We start from the raw sequence: 19250 nt of genomic DNA, 5'->3' as shown, positions 1-19250 counted from the left end.
CTAATGAAAGCCCCATCTCTTAATGCAAATGAGGCTGTTGTTAACCCCAATCACAGAGGTCGCCGAGTGTGCATCAATCCCACATCTCCCTGAGTGCTTCACTGGCAGCACGCAGTGGTCCCCACCGCTCAGTAGGCCCACAGGTAATTACTGGGAACCAGAAAGGGAGAGGGCCAGGGGAGTCAGGGTCTCAGGTAGACATGCATGTCACTAGTGCTTTTTTTTTTCTCATGTCATTTTTTGCCAAACAGAGGGTTGGGTTGCACATAGGGTCAAGTGCAAGTGTTGTCTCCTACCACACCCCTTCCTCCAAAACCCACACGCTCAGAGTGTGACAGGTAATTACAGCATGAGAGTGGCTGCGCTGTATGTAAGATTGGAAGGTCAGGCCCACTGTCTGCTCCCTCAGGGCCACTGAGCGTCACCTCTCTGACTAGATCTACAATCAGTTCCATTAGTACCATGTCTGTCTGACCACCTGTTGTGTGTTGTGTCCTCCAGTTAACTGTTTTATGGTCAGCCTGTTTCCTGTCTGGTACTTTGAAATTGTATGTGTTGTGTAAGCTGCAAAGAAAAATGGCAATGTCCTGAATTAGAGCACTGCAGTGACTGTTTTTACCATTTAATACCAACTTTTGGATTGCTGCACAGTCTATAACAAGCGATTTTAAAATGTACCTGTTGACAACTTAATACTTGCCCTTTAAATACACCATATTAACAAAAGTATTCACTTGTCTGCTTTCGCACACATATGAACTCGAGTGACATCCCATAATGGCTTCAACTCTTCCCTGAAGACAAGGTTTGGGAGTGTATTTCTGAGAATTTTTGACCTTTCTTCGAGTGACACTGATGTTGGCTGAGAAGGCCTGGCTCGACTGGACTTGTTGCACAGGTGTCACAGGTGCAGAAGCCGTCTGCACGCCTAGGTGCTGATTTTACACATATGTGAAAACCACTTGGGACACCTGAATTCAATTATTTGGATAGGTGACGGAATACTTCTGGGATTGAACGCTATAATGTATTATATTGACGAACTCATAATTCAGTTGTGACATTGTGCATTGTGACACGCATGTCCATTATGTTACATTGTGTCATTAATTTCCTGTCTGTTAGTCCTCACAGCGACTCTAAGGCTGTGCCGAGCCACATCATGGAGGAAAATCATTTGAGCTGCTTGTATCTATGACCTAGTTCTTTTGGCGACTACCCAGAACTCGTGACTATAGATGAGGATTGGAACATAGACTGCCTGTTGGGGTTGGCCGATCTGCTCCACAGTCCAGTCGTCCTATCACACCTCTGTGCGGTTGCCAATAACTGATGCATTGCTGCTGGGTTGGGGGATGGGGCCTGTGTGCACCTAGTTAAGGTAACGCTATCCACTCTCCATGATGTGACTGTGTGACCAAAACACATAAACAGATCAGTGCTATCTGGTGAGATAGGCAGACAGACATACAGATTTATTTCCCACTTCTAGCGTGAGACGAAAGACACAGACTGTATTTCAGCTGAACAACTTAAAATGGTATCAGACATGTTACTTTACTTTCTTCCAGGCTTATGCTTTTGACTTGCTCAGACTATGTTTTGGGGGGTGGGTTTATGCACCAGTTTTTTACTGACAAACACACCCAGTGGGAAAAAAGTTAAGGAAGGCAGATAAACTCAATAACAGGCAGATAACAAAACAAAAGGCAGAAATGACTTCCTGTTTTGTCTCATTTTGTTTATGATGGATCAAGCAGCTGTTCCCTCCACACACACAAGAGGACAGAGGGCTGACCATGAAGTTGTCTGCGTGCACTGGTTGTATGCCGACTTTAATAGGGCAGATTACATTTAAATTTGATATGAATCTGATAATAAGTTATCGCATTAATTCCAATACAAGCTAAAAAAAATAGCCACGATTGGCATGCTGTTAAAATATGATAAGATCCCAAGATAAATTCCTGGTCTTGGGCTAACAACTGTCCCACAACTCTAAAGAAATAAACAGATATTTAATTTAATTTTACTTCACATTAAAATATGATTGATTACATGAAGTTTAAAATAGAAGGTTTCAGGATTGAAGAAGGCTGGCAGTAACAAGATTTACCAGAGGGACCAAAGATCTGTGTTGTGCATTTCAAAGCCCTTTGGCGCAAATTCTTTGCTCTTGTTATTTTAGCTATATTAAAACGCAAACTTCACTGCTGTCAAAATTCCCATTTTGCAAATATTAATACACACTTGCTTGGTCTAAACTGTATTCTAACAGTTGGAGACTTGTAATCTATGGTATCCAGATGAAGAATACATGTTTATATACAGTACATTTATGTCTCTTTACTGTGACTTTGATGTAAATAAAAATCAAGCTGCTTTGAATATTGTGGTTTAACAGAAAACCAAGTTGTGACACCTCTAACCCCCGCCTTTATCTCTAGTTAATATTCACTGCCTATATATCAATATATCAAGGTTCCTCTCTCTACGCCACTGTTTGTACATGTTGAACTACAAGCCATTGTTTATATGTAGGATGAGATATGACTGCTTTCCCCTGAAGAGCACTTGACCATCAAAAGAACATGAGCGTTTTCCCACTGGGGCAATAATGGCCACCTTAACAGTATCATGCGCTCAACCCTACAGGCAATCCATGTCCTTCTGCTTAAATGCGTTTGCGAGACAGTTTTTCACTGGTTTAAATAACAATGCCAATCCCTGTTTCTCCCTTGTCTCGCAGCAAACCGGTTAAAGGCCTCCAACAGATTCTGTATTCGATCAGTTTTGAACGATTAGGTTTGCCAAGCCAAATTAGGTTTGAGGATGAGCCTTTGTGACCCACGTAGCCCGAAGGTGCTTTTGCCCTCTTCACTTATTAACTTGTTTCTGTGCAGACGCATTCACAGATTTTTGTCTGCGTGTGAAACTCTGGATTCTATTAATCGGCACATATTTTACTCGTCATGGTCTTATCTGTTTACAAGCAGTCCATAGGTTATGTGACTTTGTGAATGACACATTTGTGTGTCCTCCTGAATACAGAATATTACATTTGTTTTCTTCCATAACAGCTCACATGTGCGTCAGAGCGCACAAGAAAACAAGATTACAAAACATGTTAATTGTCATAGTCGTGGTAGGGTTGCACGGTTATGCACTGAGTGTCTCTGACACCTCACACCAACGAAACCTCTCGGTTGGCTGGGACCTTTGTGAGTGGAATTTGTCTGTGTTCCCTTACCTGCTTGGTTTTTCTTTGGGTGCTTCACCTTTTTCCCCACAGTCCAAAGACATGTATGTTTGGTGAGTTTGTTGGTTGTACAGTAGGTGGTGATGTGAGAGTGTGTCTGCCTCTCCCTGTTAGCCCTGTGATGACTAGGGACCACAGTGTATCCTGTCTTTTGCCTGCTGACAGATGGGATAGACTGCAGATACCCAATGACCTAGTTGAATAAGCAGTTAAGAAAATGGATGGATGCCTAGCTTGATACTCATGGTCGTGTGAACTGACCGTTTTGTCTACTCTGGATGCTTTTCCTCAAGTCCCGTGATGTAAATCCGGGAATACAAATATCAATCAAGGACCAAGTGACTAAGCAAAACTTGCCAACATTTTTAGATCATATAAGATTCTACACGGACAGGCCATTTCATTAGGCGCACATCTTCAGCTAATAAGATGGGAGCGTCTCATTAAGGCATGTAGACGTGGTCTAGACAAACCAAGCATCAGAATGATTTGAATGTGCTCTGTGTTATATTCAGTTATTAAACACAGTGTACCCATATTCTAATGGCTCCTTCCACCAGATCATCTCAAACTGGTTTCTTGAGCATGAGAATGAGTTCACTGTGCTTGAGCCCGGCCTCCACAGTCTCAAGCCAGTACATCACCTTTTGGATGTGGCGGAACATGAAATTGGCATCATGGATGTGCAACTAAAAAAAATCTCCAGTAACCGTCTGAAGTCATCGTGGTAATATGCACCACGATCTCTGAGGAATTAAGAATTAAGGCAGTTCTGAAGGCAAAGGGGGCTCTAAAGTATATGACATACATTTTAAAAAGAGCACAGCACAGCTGATCATCCTGAGTACGTATATAAACCATGTTAAATGTAAAGCCTACACAAACGAATATATTGCACTGAGATGAAAGCCAAAACCAGCGAGTGCATGGAGTGTGACACTATCCCACTGCACCGTCTCCCTCCCATCATCTTCAGCACTGTGCTCACCAACAGCATCAACAGCCACAGGTGCTGAAGATTTTTACTCTTTTGGCAGCACATGCTGCAAAATCCACTTTGTTCTTAACCCCAAATGGTTTGTACTTTCCTTGAATTTTACCTTGCTCATATTAACCCTTTCCATGTGGATGTGTTCTTTAATTAAGGCATTAAACACAAATCAGAAATGGGTTTCAAGGTGTGATTGTGCCGTTTTTCTTCTTCTTTTTTTCTCGATACCTTTATGCATCGTGCTGAATTATGCATTCTCCCCTCCAAAACAAAAGCTGTGGGTGGAGTTAGTGTAAGGCATTGAACAGAGAAGATGAGAAGGCACCCAGTGACAAAAGCAGGAGGGACTGAGAGAGAAGAGAGAGGGAGAGGGGTCCTCTTCTCTGCAATGGGCCCCAGAACAGCCTGGGTGAGCCGGCCTTTCATTATCCCCCATCCCTCTGTGATGAGGAGAAGAAAGGCGGACGTGAGAGAAAGAAAGAGAAAGAACAGACCAGAAGAGGGGAAGAAGAAAAGAAAGAGGCATTTGATAGAGCTGTGTGGAAGACCGTGTGTGAATGAGCCAGTGAAGGGCAGCCATTGTCTTGCTGCGACCTCAATTTGGTACTGTACGCTCCTCTTTTTACTGCACTGTCTCGAACCACAATGCCTCCTTTCTCCTCCTCTTTACTCCCTCTCTCTCTTAAAGAAATAGGGGGATTAGGGCCCACCAAGGGGAGCTGCGTGTCTAGATTGCCAACTATCATGACTCCTCACCATGTGACGAGATGGCAACGAGATATTCTACAAGACCTTTGTTATTTGTGTTTGCTTCCATTTTTACTGGCTTTTGTGCATTATTATATTCACAAGTTAAGAGTATCAGATAAGGGAAACGTAATTGTGTTCTAGGAGGAATGCTGTGTATTTTTGGACAGGCCGAGGAGGGAGGTGCAGGAGGTGAAAGACAGAGAGTCACAGGGACGGGGACAGAAAGCACAGCTGTACTTCCTGTTTACCCAGGCCTTGTTTAAGGAACAGGGGTTGCATTCATCTACTCTTCTCTACCTCTGCTGACCCCTTCTCTCCTCCTCCCTTCTCCTCTTGCTCTATTCTCCTTTAGGTCCCCCCCCCCCACCCCCACCTTTTCTAGCAGCTCCTTTTTCCCTCATCTCTTGCTGATAAACTGCATTGAACTCAGGAGGATGAGCTAGATTAGGCACTATTTGGTAGGCATGGGTTTAGTACAGGGAATGATTTGAAGGCAGAAACGATTATTAAATGTTCAAACTTGCGGCTGGTACTGTGTGTGAGTGTGGATATGACAGAGGAAGAGATAAATAGAAAATAGATGAAGAAGCAACAGACTAAAGAAGAAAGGATGACGGATAGGATGAACTTTTTAAGAAAGTTGGTTTAGTTTCTGCTGGTGCAGTTCATTTGCTAGGAAGTTGTTAAAAAAAAAAGAGAGACTCCAATCGTTCATTTTCTGTCCACCAGCACATGGAGCATGTACACACATAACTCTATTAGAGAACTCAGAAGTTTGGGTTTGCTTTGATGGTGAGTAAACTAACTGTAACTCCACGCCAAAGCAGACCTTGAAGCCAATGAGAGGGAGGGAGGGTTTAGAGGAAGAGAGACAGCACATCCCAGTTGTTTGTTCCACCCACCCACCCAAGCCGAGCCCTCCCCAACCTTTCTTTGTGCAGTCGGACATCAGACTGAGATGCCGCGAAAGATGCAGTAGATTAAAAGGATTGTTTCTGTGGCTGCTATAGCCTCTATTGTACAGAGAGACGATTATAGACGAATCTGCAGTCAATTCATCACGTGTATTTATGCACAAACACACACACCCACGCACGGAAGCAAACTAGCTCGCTTATACATGCACAGATATGGTGTCAAAATGTTGGCGCGACACGACAGGACCCCTTTCATCTAAATGTGCTGTTTGACAGTCCATCTATTTGCAGTCAGTCATTAGGCCACCACACAAAACTGACTGAATGTCACTGATAGAAAAATATAGAAAAGGACACAAAGGGGATGGAAGTAAACTGCCATTTTCTTTACCAGTTTTTCTGTAACGGGTTTAAATTAAGTCTTTAGTTTAATATATCCGTTACAGCCTCTTACTTACTTTCTTTATCCCGTTTTTGAGACTTTGAGCACAGTTTGGATTTCGATTTAAATGTTGAAGAGATTTATGCCACAGTTTATTTTATTGTTGTCAAATAAAAAGCCTGCATTCTCTTCATTCTGTTATTTAATTCTTCTTTTGATTTCCCGTGATATAAAATGACCTTGAGCAGTCACCCTAAATGTAAGACCTTGTATCTGATAATTAGCATCCGGTAAGCTTGTTTACAGAGTTCTGAAATACTGAATACACATTATTCATGCGGGTTCTTTGAGAGCAGCAGGGGGCTGTATTTAGTGAAGGCTCTGCTCTTGAACTGAAGGAATCTCAGCATCTGCCCTCCCTGCTGAAGTGTCCTTGAGCAAGACACTGAATCCTTATCGGCTGTTTGAGCGTAGCTCTTCGGCTGACCCTGTGTTCTGACCTCCATGTAGGAGAGAAAAACCGAGGCTGCTTCTATTGGCCTTTTCTTTTTTTTGGAATTGATCACCCAAAAGTAAGAATATTATATTCACTAGACTCTCGCCACTGGGAGGTCAGAATGCAGGGTCAAATTCGAGACAGCGCCTTTGGGAAATGATAGGGGTTTGCTGGTTTGCTCAAGGACAGTCCATCCACCAAAAAAAAAAAGAACTGAACCTGTGCTGGAGTTTTTGTTTTACACAAAAATCTTTTTTGTGTAAAACAAAAACTCCCGCACAGGACCTTGCTGCGTTCTGGAGGTCATAGGGCATTTTACCTAATGCCGCACAAACCTCAGCATACTCTCAAACTAGTCCTGAACCTTCCAGGGAAAATGTAAATAGCTTTTGTTTCCTTTTTTTGTTTTGTTTTTTGTTTTGTTTTTTCACAACTTTCTATCTCCAAAATGTTACTTTTTCTCAAGTTAAGAAAACAGAACTTTTTATTTATTTTTCTTTAGTTCGTTTGATAAGCTTTCCTGGGCTACAAGGTTGCAGAAGCGAGCAAAATCCATAAGTCGGCCCAAACCAACAGCGGAAATAAAATTCACAATAGTAATATGCATAGGAGACGATTGTGCTCTAATTACGCTGTGGCTAAATTGCAGTCAAATGCTCTGAATTCCAAAAAAAGAATCAAGGATTACCTTCACATGTTTAAACAATTTGTTTTCGTGCTCCAGTTTGCTGCATTCCCAAACCCTCCTTTGGACTTTCAATTACAATTCATTTTGATTAAACATGCAAATACCATCCTTGATGGTGTCCTTTGTTAGCGTGGCCTTCTTTTGGCTAAAAACCATAGTCTCTTGAGTGTCCCTCATTTAATGAAGATTGAAGATTAAACAACAGGAAAGAGCCATTATTTTTGTCGGGGAATTAAAGTACCATCAATCTCACTTAATCACCTTCTTAATATCTCCTCAGACGCCAGCAGAAAGCTGTTCTCAGCTCAAGGTTAACATGCTTTGTTTTGTCAAAGCAAAAGGAGAGAGGAGAGGGGCAAACAAACAGAATAGATGGATGAAGCCACTCTGTCCACCAAGTGGACACGGATTACAGTGAACAGTGTTGTGTCGGTGGGAGGGTAGGGCCAGGAGGTTGATGTGGAAAGAAATGACAGCTATTGTTTGGCCTGTAATTATCTCTGTCTGCTTATTCGCCCGCTCATTTCCTGTAGAGACAGAGAATGAGACTGAAGGAAGAAGTGCCAGTGGTTTGCCGCTGTAGCCTTGTTAACAGGTGGTACAGTTTGTCCTTGATGACCAGCAAAGTTGCTCTCCTACTGTGTGTGTTTGTGTACATTATGCGGCTTTATGGCATTAATGGCTGGATGCCTTTTTCTTTTGTTCGCCCATGCTGCGTAATTTTTAAACTGTTTTGGGTGTTTTTTATAAAAGTTATGTTGAGTTCACCTTTAGCGAAATAACTCTCCCAAGCTCTATTTATTGAAAGCGAGAGAATACTTTAGTCACAAGGATCATGTGGTTGTTTTGTATAATCTTGTTTTTAAGGTTAAAAGTGAACCATTAGGGTGCTGCTATAGCTTACTGTGTTGAGCAGGAGATCCATATCCCAAAAGGCTGCAGGGAGCTGGGGCTTGATTCCACCCTGGACCATTTCCTATGTCATCTTCTCACTTTTTCCCCACGTTCCTGTTCACTCCCTGTTGTGTTTCTGTTGTCTCTGCTTTACTTTAAAATGTAATTAAATTTCCATTTAATTGTCAGCTGAAATAAAAACAGATACTTAGATTGGCAAATAGCTAATATCGGTCAGACTTTAGTGTGTAGTGTTGCAAGCAAACTTTTCCCCCGCTGTGCTTATATTGCAGCGCTTCTTTTAATCTCTGTGTGACAGGGAGGACGACGGACCCGACCGCATACTTCAGTTTATACACTTTTATTTCCCGGTTGTCGTTTTACACACTCGGCTGCAGCTTTTCAGCTGCCAGCCACACACAACATAACAACAGCAACAACAACAACAGCAACAACAACGTCCTCAGGTGCCAGCACGTTTAATAGGGGAGGCGTGATGAGCCGATAGAGCTCAGGTGTGCCACAAACCACGCCCATCACACTCTGTAACAACCTGTAATAATTTTTTATTATTATAATTAATGAAATAAGACATTGTTAGCTTAACCAAAGTATTATTTGTTGCCTGTGTCTCACACTGACTGCTATGACCCCAAAACTAGCAACCACTAGATTGTGTAAGAGAGCTAGCAAATCTTAGCTAATTACCGTTCCCATGTGCTTTCACATTGAACTGTTTTCACCTCCCAAACGCAACTAAACTACACATGTCTGTACATTTCTACACTTTTGAAAGGGCAAGATTTTCCACCAGCTACACATCAACATTGACATTACAAGAAATTACCAAGAAAAATGTATTCAGAAAGGATCACATTCTAATACAGCAAACCTTTAGCAGTACAGTGTAACCCAAAGTTAATCCAGTCATTCACTTTGAATCCCACAATAGCACAGGTAGCAGACACCATTAACTTAGTGGGTTTGCTTCATGCACACAATTATTAGACACACAGAAGGTGTTTTCAGCACTTGACAGACACCTGTTGAACAACACTGGTACAGACAGCTGTGTTTGGAAGGTTAGAAGCAGTCGCAAATGATAATCAGCTTTCATGGTGCCTACACGGGGCAGTAATGGCCTGACTGAAACCTGTGATTCTCCAGCTGAAGAACCACTTCCCCTCCACAGAGGGAGCGCATGTAACCACGGAAACCTTCTGTAAAGCCACACAAAAGAAGCCACTGAAAACAGATGGGGATCGAACACTGCAGTTGACTATTATTGATTTAATGTTTGAGAGAGAGAGAAGGTGATGTGGACAGAAGATCAAGTAACTGCTTCTGGGTTCAAGTTCGTCTTCAGCAGCTAAACTGAATCTTTGATCTCGTGAACGTTCTCACACATTTAGATCCTTTTATCAGCCTCATCAACATTTTAACTGTAAGAAAGCACTAGAGATTGTCAGGGGAAGACAACCAAGCAATGTCTCTCATGTTTGCAATGTGGCTCTTTAGACCAGAAGTAGGACTACAATCACCAGCTGCAGTCACGGACAGTGGAGTGGGTTTCTTACCACAGACCACACCTGAATGATAGAGAAGCACCACAACAAAGACCTGATCAGTGAGGAAGCCATGAAGGAAAAAACAAAACCAGGGGCAGAAGGATGAAATGGTACCCAATTACGAGCATTTCAGAGTCTACAAAAGCTGTCCAGATGACATATTTTGGTTCAGAGGGAGCCCTGTTGTTAGACAAAGTGTGTGTGATTTCCAGGTAGATTTCTGATAGTTTCTGTTTTTTAACATATGATAATATCTTCCTTTCCTTGTGTCATATTTTACTAATTAAAGAATAGGAAATTCAATTGTTACACACGGGGTGCTGCTGATTCGTATTGCGTAATGGCTTTGGGAGTAATTCCTTCTCGTAGGACTGTTCCTCTCTACAGTACTAGTGTTTCCATCTACTCAAAATTACCCCGTAAATTAAGCAATTGACTGAAATCTTGAAACCTTAACATGTGTTGTCACCGTATACCACACACAGGACGCAGACTAGCATCATGTTTGAAACCTTAACCTGTGTCCTTTTTCTTTCGCTAAAACTCAAAGCCTCAAATAACCCCAGTTCTTGTTTGTGCGATTGCTTATGCAATACTAATTATACACATCTGACCAGTAACATGTGATTATGGGAAGAATTGGCATCAAATTTCCCCAATAAAGCCTTTTATTAACACAAACAGACGGGCTTTTCTTTGCTGTTTATTAGGTTTGTATTTGTCAGCCTGTGACTTCTGGGGTGAACGGTTTGCAAACCAGGAATAATAAAGGACTGTCACAGAAACCCACCTGATTTGGTGCTTACTTGTACATAATGTAACACTCACACACGCATACCAAACATCACACACAGATATGGGCACAGATGCCTTAGGACATGGTTGCAAGCTCTTGCCCTGTGTAATTTTAAGTGTGTTGGAAATTGTATATTGGGGCCATCAAAGCAGTGCCCTAACCGTTAATGGCTTTACAGCTTGTTCGTTAGTTTTAGCCTGCTTAGGAGGGAGGGTGTGTGTACGCATGCTTGTGTATGTGTGTTGAAGGGAGGTGTTGTTTTGTTTAAAAAAAAAGAAAAAAAAGAAAATCAGGAGTGTGTCAGGGTGAACTACATGTACACAAATGCCTGAAAACACACATCAGTAGAGGAAAGACTCGCTTGTCTATATACACACGTAAGCAGGAGGGGAATGTATATAGTGGAGATTGACTCATATACACAAACACACACAAACGGTAAACCAGCATGTCGATAGTCATCTCTCTTTCTGCCTCTCTCTCTCTGGGAGTCCGGTGAGGCCTGGCCTAATTGAGCTGGCCTCAGGAAGCCCATCATTAGCCCTGCTGCTCCGGTCACACATGGCCACCAGATGTGGGTCCAGCCACAATGGAACGCAGAGGGCCACTCTTTCTCTGTCTTCCTCTTTTCCTTCTCCATCTCTCTCTCTCACACACAAACAGCCTGTTACTCTGTCACTCTTCAGCCTAATAAACTAGCTTTTGTCTCCATACGGCCATTGTCCGTTTAGCCTACCACAGCCATAAGAGAAGTCATTGGGGCCTGAATGTGATGCTTTGTACTGACAATAGACAGAAATAGGAGAGGCAGAAGAGGGAGGAAGAGAGGGATGGTGAAGGAGAGGGGGGAGTGAAGGGTAACTAGAGAGGTTTTCAATGAACTCTCTGGAATTTTTATGGCTTGTTTTTGCAGTTTGAGAATTCAGTGTTGTGGGACTATGAAGTACGGCATGGCACCTTTCTTAGCTTCCTCTCTACCTGCCTGTCCGCTGCAAGACGTTACTCGTGATTGGATGATTGTGTGTGTATATGCATGCTGTTTTTATGAGATCCAGATAAAATTAACCTCTTTAGTAAGGGAATTTGTTGTAACTCGTTTAATGTTTAAGGTAAAGGCTTAAATTTGTTACAGTTTTTGGACTGCTTTTCACTTTACACTTTAATTTGGCAATCATGAGCTTTAATTTGCTGCTACAACAGCTAACTCCTTGGAAAGCTTTCTAATACATTTTAGAAAAGGGTCAGCCACTGATGCCACATATTTCTAACCTTGACTGTTCACTGGACACAGCTGAATTGAATACAGGTTGAACTGTGACTCAGCCGTGGCTCTGATAGAGTTGGGATTCTGTTTTTTTCCGTCTTGTTTCACAAGCAAAAATATAGAGGATTTGGATGGGCCTGACAATGAGCAGATTGGCATTGCTATGCAAACTAAAGTTCCACATGATCTATCAGCTTTAAATTTGGTTTTTCCAAATGAGGTTTAAGACAGTTTGGGGGAAAAAAGCATTGCTTAGTGTTACTCCCAATAAATGGTTTGGTTGAATCCCCTCACTCTTACACTACATTCCATATAAAGTTTGAAATTCCAAGTTGGATTTCCAACTCGAAAAGTCGAGAAGCCAAACCCGACTTTGCAGGTTTTATGGTTTTTGCAATCTGTATTATCACTGTTGTTTATTTGTGCCGCACTAAATAAGCCACACAAAGAGCTCTGACCAGCCTCAACCCATGAAAATGGCACAGCTGTGTTTTTAAGTGCAAAAAAAAGAAGGCATTGCATTGTACTGCTAGAGATGCATGAATGGCTTTACCTTGCCAGGGACCAAAAGAAAGCCTGCTTTTCCGACTATTGCTACTTGAAACAATGTCAAATCAGGAGTGACTTCACTCCTAGTTCTGACGTCTGGCTTCCGATGTAAAAGGGGCAGAGCATTCTCATTTTGAAAGTTGAGTTGTTGCTACCAACTAGCCTTGGTACTTACCGTCAGCTAGCTTGCTAGCCAAGTTGCTGCTGTTGGTCCTTAATGTCATCCAGCTGCTTGAATTCAGCGGTCTGAAGAACTCCAGCATCACAGCCTAGGAGAGCAGCTGGTGATGGTACCCCATAGCATTAAAATATAGTGGTAGAAACAACTGCCCTTTAATCAGAACTAAGAGAACTACTTGAAGGAATAAAAGGCAAGCAGAAATTTGACAGTACATAGACAGTGCATACATACCATATTCCATATTGAAGTAATGAAGCCTGATGTATCTGCAGCAAATACACTGAAACCACGTTCACACTGCCTTTCTTCTGTTTTCCAATTGTAAAAATGTCTTTATCTCACAGCCACTTAGGGGAGGTGTCTGTGCGTGTGCATGCGAGCGTGTGGGTTAAACTGTGGACGCATGGCAATACATGATCCATTTCGACGGCTGCCCTCATTTGAGACAAATGTAATTATCACGCGTGGCTGAGTTTTTTCTTATTATTGGAAAGTTAAGTCACTAATCTGTGAAGTTGTTCCTCGGCTGAATTAATTCAATTATCTGGCAGCACGAGTAGATATCAAGGTTTGACGTTTATGTCTTTGTGGTTATTTCTGTGTGTGTACAGTTGTGTGTTATGCATATGTGTGTTTTGATGTTAGTGTGTATTATTGTGTGCGTGTTTCTGACATGCTGTAGCGTGCACGAATGTGTGCGCGTGTAAAAATGTGTGAGAACAGACGCCATGTTTTTCAACTCCCACTGGATCAAGGCCTTTTATAATCCACTGAGCCGACATAATTCCACCTCACTTACAATGGATTTGTCTCTGCTTTGTCTCCTCATTATTGTTCTCATTCACATGATAAGCTGCTTCACGATTCCATTAGTATTCTCTTGTAGCCGCCACCACTTTAGTGTTGGGGAATCAAAACTTTTTACTCAATTTATCTTAGCCTGACCAGCTGAATAACAGCCGTGAAACATTCAGTATGGAAAATAGGTCACCTCAGACTGTTTTCATACTTTTGGGGGTACATATAAACCAAAGCATTTTATCATAATATCTCCCTTTATTCTCTGTGTAAATCAGTTAGTTTCCTGTTTTAAAAAGTATACATTGGTAACTGAACTAATCAGCATCAAGACTAGACCACATGCTTATTTATTATCTCTAGGATTTGCTGAGCTCTTTAACATTTTTTCAGCTCATTATATTATAATGTGGTTTAATGGCAAGCAGCGTGGTGCTGCAGTAGTTAGCACCCTCAAACAATCTTGAGCAAGAGGGTCTGAGCGAGCCGACTCTCTTGGATCCTGCTGTGTCGAGTTTGCATGTCTAAAGATGCATGCACGTTAGGCTAACTGGTGACCCTGGATTTGATCATAGGTGTCTTGTGGCCGGCTTCTTATTCAGCGGCAGCTTGGATAGGCTCCTCCGTAGGAGCTAGCATCTACTGTAAACAGATAAAGTCAGCAGCTAAGCAAGAACTTGAAATTCAGCTCTGTAGAAACTTCTGCGATTGTTGGTTCATAGTCTCACCTTGGTAATAATTAACAGAAATTTGCTGTGACTTATTCAATGTATTGCCCGACTTTGTCACATTTTGTATTTTCCCGTCAGAATTTGAACTGATTTATTTATAAAACTACATCAATTGTCGCTTCTTCTGTAGTACCGCCAGTAGCTGTGTCATCTGAATTGTCATTAGCTGTAGCCATGCCAGCAAGTTGTATTGCTGCACATTCATGATGTGCAGCACATCCGTGTCACCACAGCTGTTTAGAGCCGTGAGCTAGCTTGTGTGCTCTTGGTGTCTTTGATAGCTTTAACTGTTTAAGTTAAATGAGTACTCTTTTTAATTATTTCAGATGTAATACTCTCATTTAGATACAGTGTGTTACTGTCTCCATCTTTCACAAAACTGGGTGATGTCCATACTACTATACTTGCTTTTTTGGCTATTGGACATTGCTTTCATTATTGTAGTTGTGTCAGTCCTGTTAGCCTCATCGGGTTAGTTTAAAAAAATCTTATTTTCCCTTAACTAAACACTGTACCAGAATCAGTTTGCTTTTAATGCTGGTTCATCCCATTTAAAAGAAAAACGTATATTTTTTAATCATCTTTTTAAAAGACTTTTGGACTCTGGACAAAGAGCAGCAGTCGGCTGTAGCATGTTTTTCTTCTAATCTTTGTTTTTTTCTGGCTGTCTTTCTCTTTCTCTGTCAGACATGCTAATGCTATTGATCCTCATAGGAAGCAGGACAGAACCATCTACAGATAAGAAGACAATGCTTGCAGCAGCCCATAGATTTCTTCCTGGTGCTCTAAGAGGTGTGTTGCAGGCTGTATTGGAGTTCATGGGGTTCTCACAATCTGTTGTCTTGTATTGACAGTCTCCTCTGAGCTCAGCCTAACAGTCTGTTTTTATCAAAGAGGATGGCAAATTTTTAGTGTGTGTTTGGTTGTGGATGATTTTGTGTTTGTACATGCATATAAAATCGTGCGTCATGCTTATGCATTCATTTTTGGATTATTTTGATCAAAGACCGTAGAAATTTGTTGATTTTTGCATTTTTTTGTATGTATTTATCTGATATTTGAGCAAAGGTTTGTGTAATTTATTTATCTAATGTCAGGGTCCCAGACAATGCAACTCCAGTGTCAAGGTTGGCAGTGATGGTTGCTATGGTGACGCTGGCAAACAGATCTCACAGATCTGGGCTCTCTTTCTCTCCTCCAAGAGGAAGGGAGGCTTTTTGAGACTGAAGAGCAGAGAGGGACCTTTTATTTTTCTTCCGCCAGTAGAGTGGTGGATATTGATCAAGAATCGAACCTATGTCGCTCAGTAGAGAAGCCTAATGCACTTCTACTCAAGAGAGGGGAAGGAAAAAAGGATGACCTGCTACAGTGTATCACAGATGGAAGAAAAAGAAAGAATGATTGACAAAGAGTAGGGGACAGAGGGATGGACAAGGGGAGCTTGTTTTTAGGAGCAGATCAATTAGGTCTTTGCAATCTACTGCTACCATCTGCATCTGAAAGAGCATAAAAACTCCATTTAAAATGCAGCCAAATTCACACATTCAGTACAGTACATCGGCGTTTTCACACACAAACCAGTCAGCCTGAGCCCTACCTGCTCAGTGTGCCATGCAGGAGGGAGAGTAGTTAAGTGAAACGTGTTGAGCCCTCTCAGGTAATTACATCTCCATGCTAATGTCTAATTAGACAGCTCAGAGGGGACTCATCTGCACTGCATTAATTAATACAGTCAATCCACAACTTACATGCACGCATGTTCAGTGACAAATGCACACATCCCAATCCATTGGTGTGTGTGTGTGTGTGTGTGTGTGTGTGTGTGTGTGTGTGTGTGAGGAAATCAATCAGGCCTTTATACTGGTCCCTGCTTGTGTGTGTCTGTGTGTGTGGCCATGGCACGAACACGGGCTAAAAGGAAATCTGTGCATGTGTAAATACATGCCAGGACTTAAACTGATGCATACTGTCATCTCGATGACATTTACAGCATGTGACTGTCAACTTACCTGGAATCAGGATCCTCTTATTTGCTAATTCTGTTTGTCAATATTTGAGATTAAATCATGCTGCATAATAATAAGAGGCTAAAGACATCAATTTAAATAAAAAAAACCCTCTAATTATGATTTGTAATGAGTCTTAGAGGGCAATAGTTCGCGATTGTGAGGGCTGGGAACCCTTCATAGGGCCACATGAGATAGATGTTGTTCCATAGATTTAATAAAGCTGAAATGATTCGCTTGTAAGTCAAATAGCGACTGAATTTATCCTGACAAACCAGCAAAAACAGAGGGGAGAAAAAAAACTATGTTTCAGGTCATTTTTCATAATCCTCAGAATTTTTGGGCTCCTGTGACTTACTTTCTAGTTTATAACAAGATTTTTAGTTTTTATACTGTGATATTGTTTTGTCACATTAACTTGTTATATATTGTTATTTCTTAAAAGCTTCAATTCATTATTACATGACAAAAAAAGAAGCATCTGACGATGCAGTCTTGTTGCTCTTGTATGCTAGAAAATTCTTAGTTTTTAACATTTTTGTCCTTCTTCTGTAGGGGTGAAGTAACTAACTGTCCACCCATGTCTGAGTTTAGTTGATACACACACTGCTTTAAAATGCATCATTTTATCTTTACACTTTACCCTTTTCCAATTAGAGTAACACCTTTCTGGCTCATGAGAGAATCCTTGATGATTAAATAAGAGGTTTGTCCTCTGCCATGCCAGGGAGACAAAATAAGTCTTAGCATGGTGCCCCACCAGGACACTCCCAGTGTCCACATTGTTGTGTTAACTGGTTTGGCACTGAGATTCATTTTGACCCCAATTTCACCCCATGTCACCTAGAAAACTGCTAAGATCACCAGACAGCACCCGGCACTGTGTGTATTAGCACGTCTATGCTGTATGTGAGTGTGGTACAATAATCTACCGACCCCGGGCTTTTACAGTAGTGATGAGAGGTAACTGCACTAATTCACTGTCCTACTGTGAACGTCTGGTGCAATTAAGGCCAAGTTGTCAGACGGATCATGCCTCTGTTTTGTTCCTCCATTCTTGTTCTCTCAGTGCCTCCACTCAAAGTGCTTCTTTATTAGGCGCGTGAAATTTATTTTGAAGAATCTTTAAATCTCCTGACGGGGATTCAGACCATGTAATCTGGTATCAAAAAAAACAAACTGGTATGCTTTAAGTAGAGGTTCCGAAAACCGTTTGTTAGATTTATTCACCTTTAATGGAGGCAAAAAGTTTCAATGTTCTCCTGCTGCTATTATTCTGAAAATATTTAGAGGGAAGTGACTGGTGTGTATGTACAGTTTAGACATATATGTATTTATTTTTAACCATCTTTGTACTAAATGTATTTATCCATATGTGTGTGGAGGACTAAAAGAACTGTGTGTACATGACTCTGGCATACTGCAAAGCGTAAGAGAATCTGGTCTCCAGCTTCTTCCTTCGCAGCAGCATATCTCCATCAGACCACAACATGCAGAAATCTGCTTGCTAATTACACCCATATAAATCAGCAGTTGTAATTATGCTAATTAGACTGCTAACTTCCTCTCAGAAGCCTACACAAACAAAGGCGGCAGTATCGGATGATGTGGCGTGTTAACGAGCTTGTCAACTTATCTGACACAAGCTAATTACTCAACAGGACTCCTCTGTGTTTAGGAAGAGGTAACGAAGCTTCTGCTTTTTAAGGTTGCTGCACCTCTGCCTGTGACCTCCTACACCCGGCAGATTAATACCAGCATCTTTCAATGGGATTACCCTGAAGTTTTTAACTGCATCACTAACTGCTAATCGTTTAATCACTCTAGCTGTCTGAATGACAGTTGGGGTTTTGCTGTGCAAAAGCACCTTGAGTACTAAGCCTAAACTAGATAAGGCTATATAAATTCCGGTCCACTTTACTATAAGGAATTGTGAAAGAACATTTTACTTTAAATGGTGCAGATCAGTCACATGAGATTACAATTAACATGTTTGGTTCATGTACATCTCAGCTGGGTAACACTTTATAATAGGCACTGTAAATACATTTAAATTCTTTGTCTAGGCCTCGGTAACACATCGCTAGAAGACTAGTCAGCAATTCCTTGAAAAACACTGGTCGCTAGGGAAAAATGTATATTCCCTGACAGGTTGGCAAGTGGTTGTAGGAGGTTGCTGGCTGTTGGATGGTGGTTTAGTGTTGACTTCCGAGGGTTAACTTCAACGTCAAACCAGACTTTGAAGCACATGAACTCAGCAAATAAGCTGATCCGCAGATCTGTCATGTTGGGGATCTACGAGTGGCTGATATAAAAATTTTAGCAAGCTTTATAAATATAAATAAAGTTTGTCATTTCAGAAGGAATCCATTTTGCTTTGTATGTATTTTTTCATGTGAGGGCAAAAGGTAGTGATGGCATTATCTGGTATCCAGTGAAGAAGCCACAGGGATTAAAACTACAAGAGACCAGGATTAATTAACATCACATTTAATGGAAAAAAACGAAAAAGAAAATTATGTGCTACTGTCGTAGTGCGGATGTGTGTTTGTGTTTGTGCCAGTCTCAGGTGTTCAGCTTCACAACACAAGCTTCCAGCTGTCATGACACACATGCACACCCAACATTCATGCACAGATTCACACACTCTCAGCCCTTCTCCTGCATATTAACCTTTGCCCTTCTGTCCATCTGCCTGTCTGTCTGTCCATATGTCTGTTGTCTCTCTGTCTGTCTGCATGTTTTTCTGCCTATCTGTCTGTCAATATGTCAGTCTTGCTGTGTGTTTGTGTGTCAGACAGACTGCTTCAGACCCACAAACCTGCTAGAAGTCGAGAGCTATGAAGAACGCCGAGCCTGAAGACAGGTGAGAAAGAAAGTCGCCTCTCATGTTAATTATTTGCTAAAAATAATACTTCAGGAGAAAAGAAAATATATTTGATCCAAAGAAAATACCAAAGTTGGGGGTTTTTATACTTCC

At 41.5% G+C, this 19250-nt stretch overlaps 1 protein-coding gene across 1 annotated transcript in view; it reads left to right on the top strand.

Moving 5' to 3' along the window:
• sox5 (SRY-box transcription factor 5) overlaps positions 1 to 19250 on the top strand; it is a 161903-nt gene that overhangs the window by 25663 nt on the left and 116990 nt on the right. The window contains exon 3 of the mRNA XM_085386798.1: positions 19044 to 19136. Within this exon, the coding sequence (XP_085242924.1) occupies positions 19111 to 19136 (26 nt within the window). The 5' untranslated portion in view covers positions 19044 to 19110. The remainder of the gene's footprint in view (positions 1 to 19043; positions 19137 to 19250) is intronic.

The sequence above is a fragment of the Rhamphochromis longiceps genome, linkage group LG17 (genome assembly GCF_057381845.1).
Source record: "Rhamphochromis longiceps isolate RC_006_pf linkage group LG17, R_longiceps_female_GT1.1, whole genome shotgun sequence".
Classification (NCBI taxonomy): Eukaryota; Metazoa; Chordata; class Actinopteri; order Cichliformes; family Cichlidae; genus Rhamphochromis; species Rhamphochromis longiceps.
The sequence above is the reverse complement of the archived record's forward strand: the minus strand, read 5'-3'. Positions and strand labels throughout refer to the sequence as shown.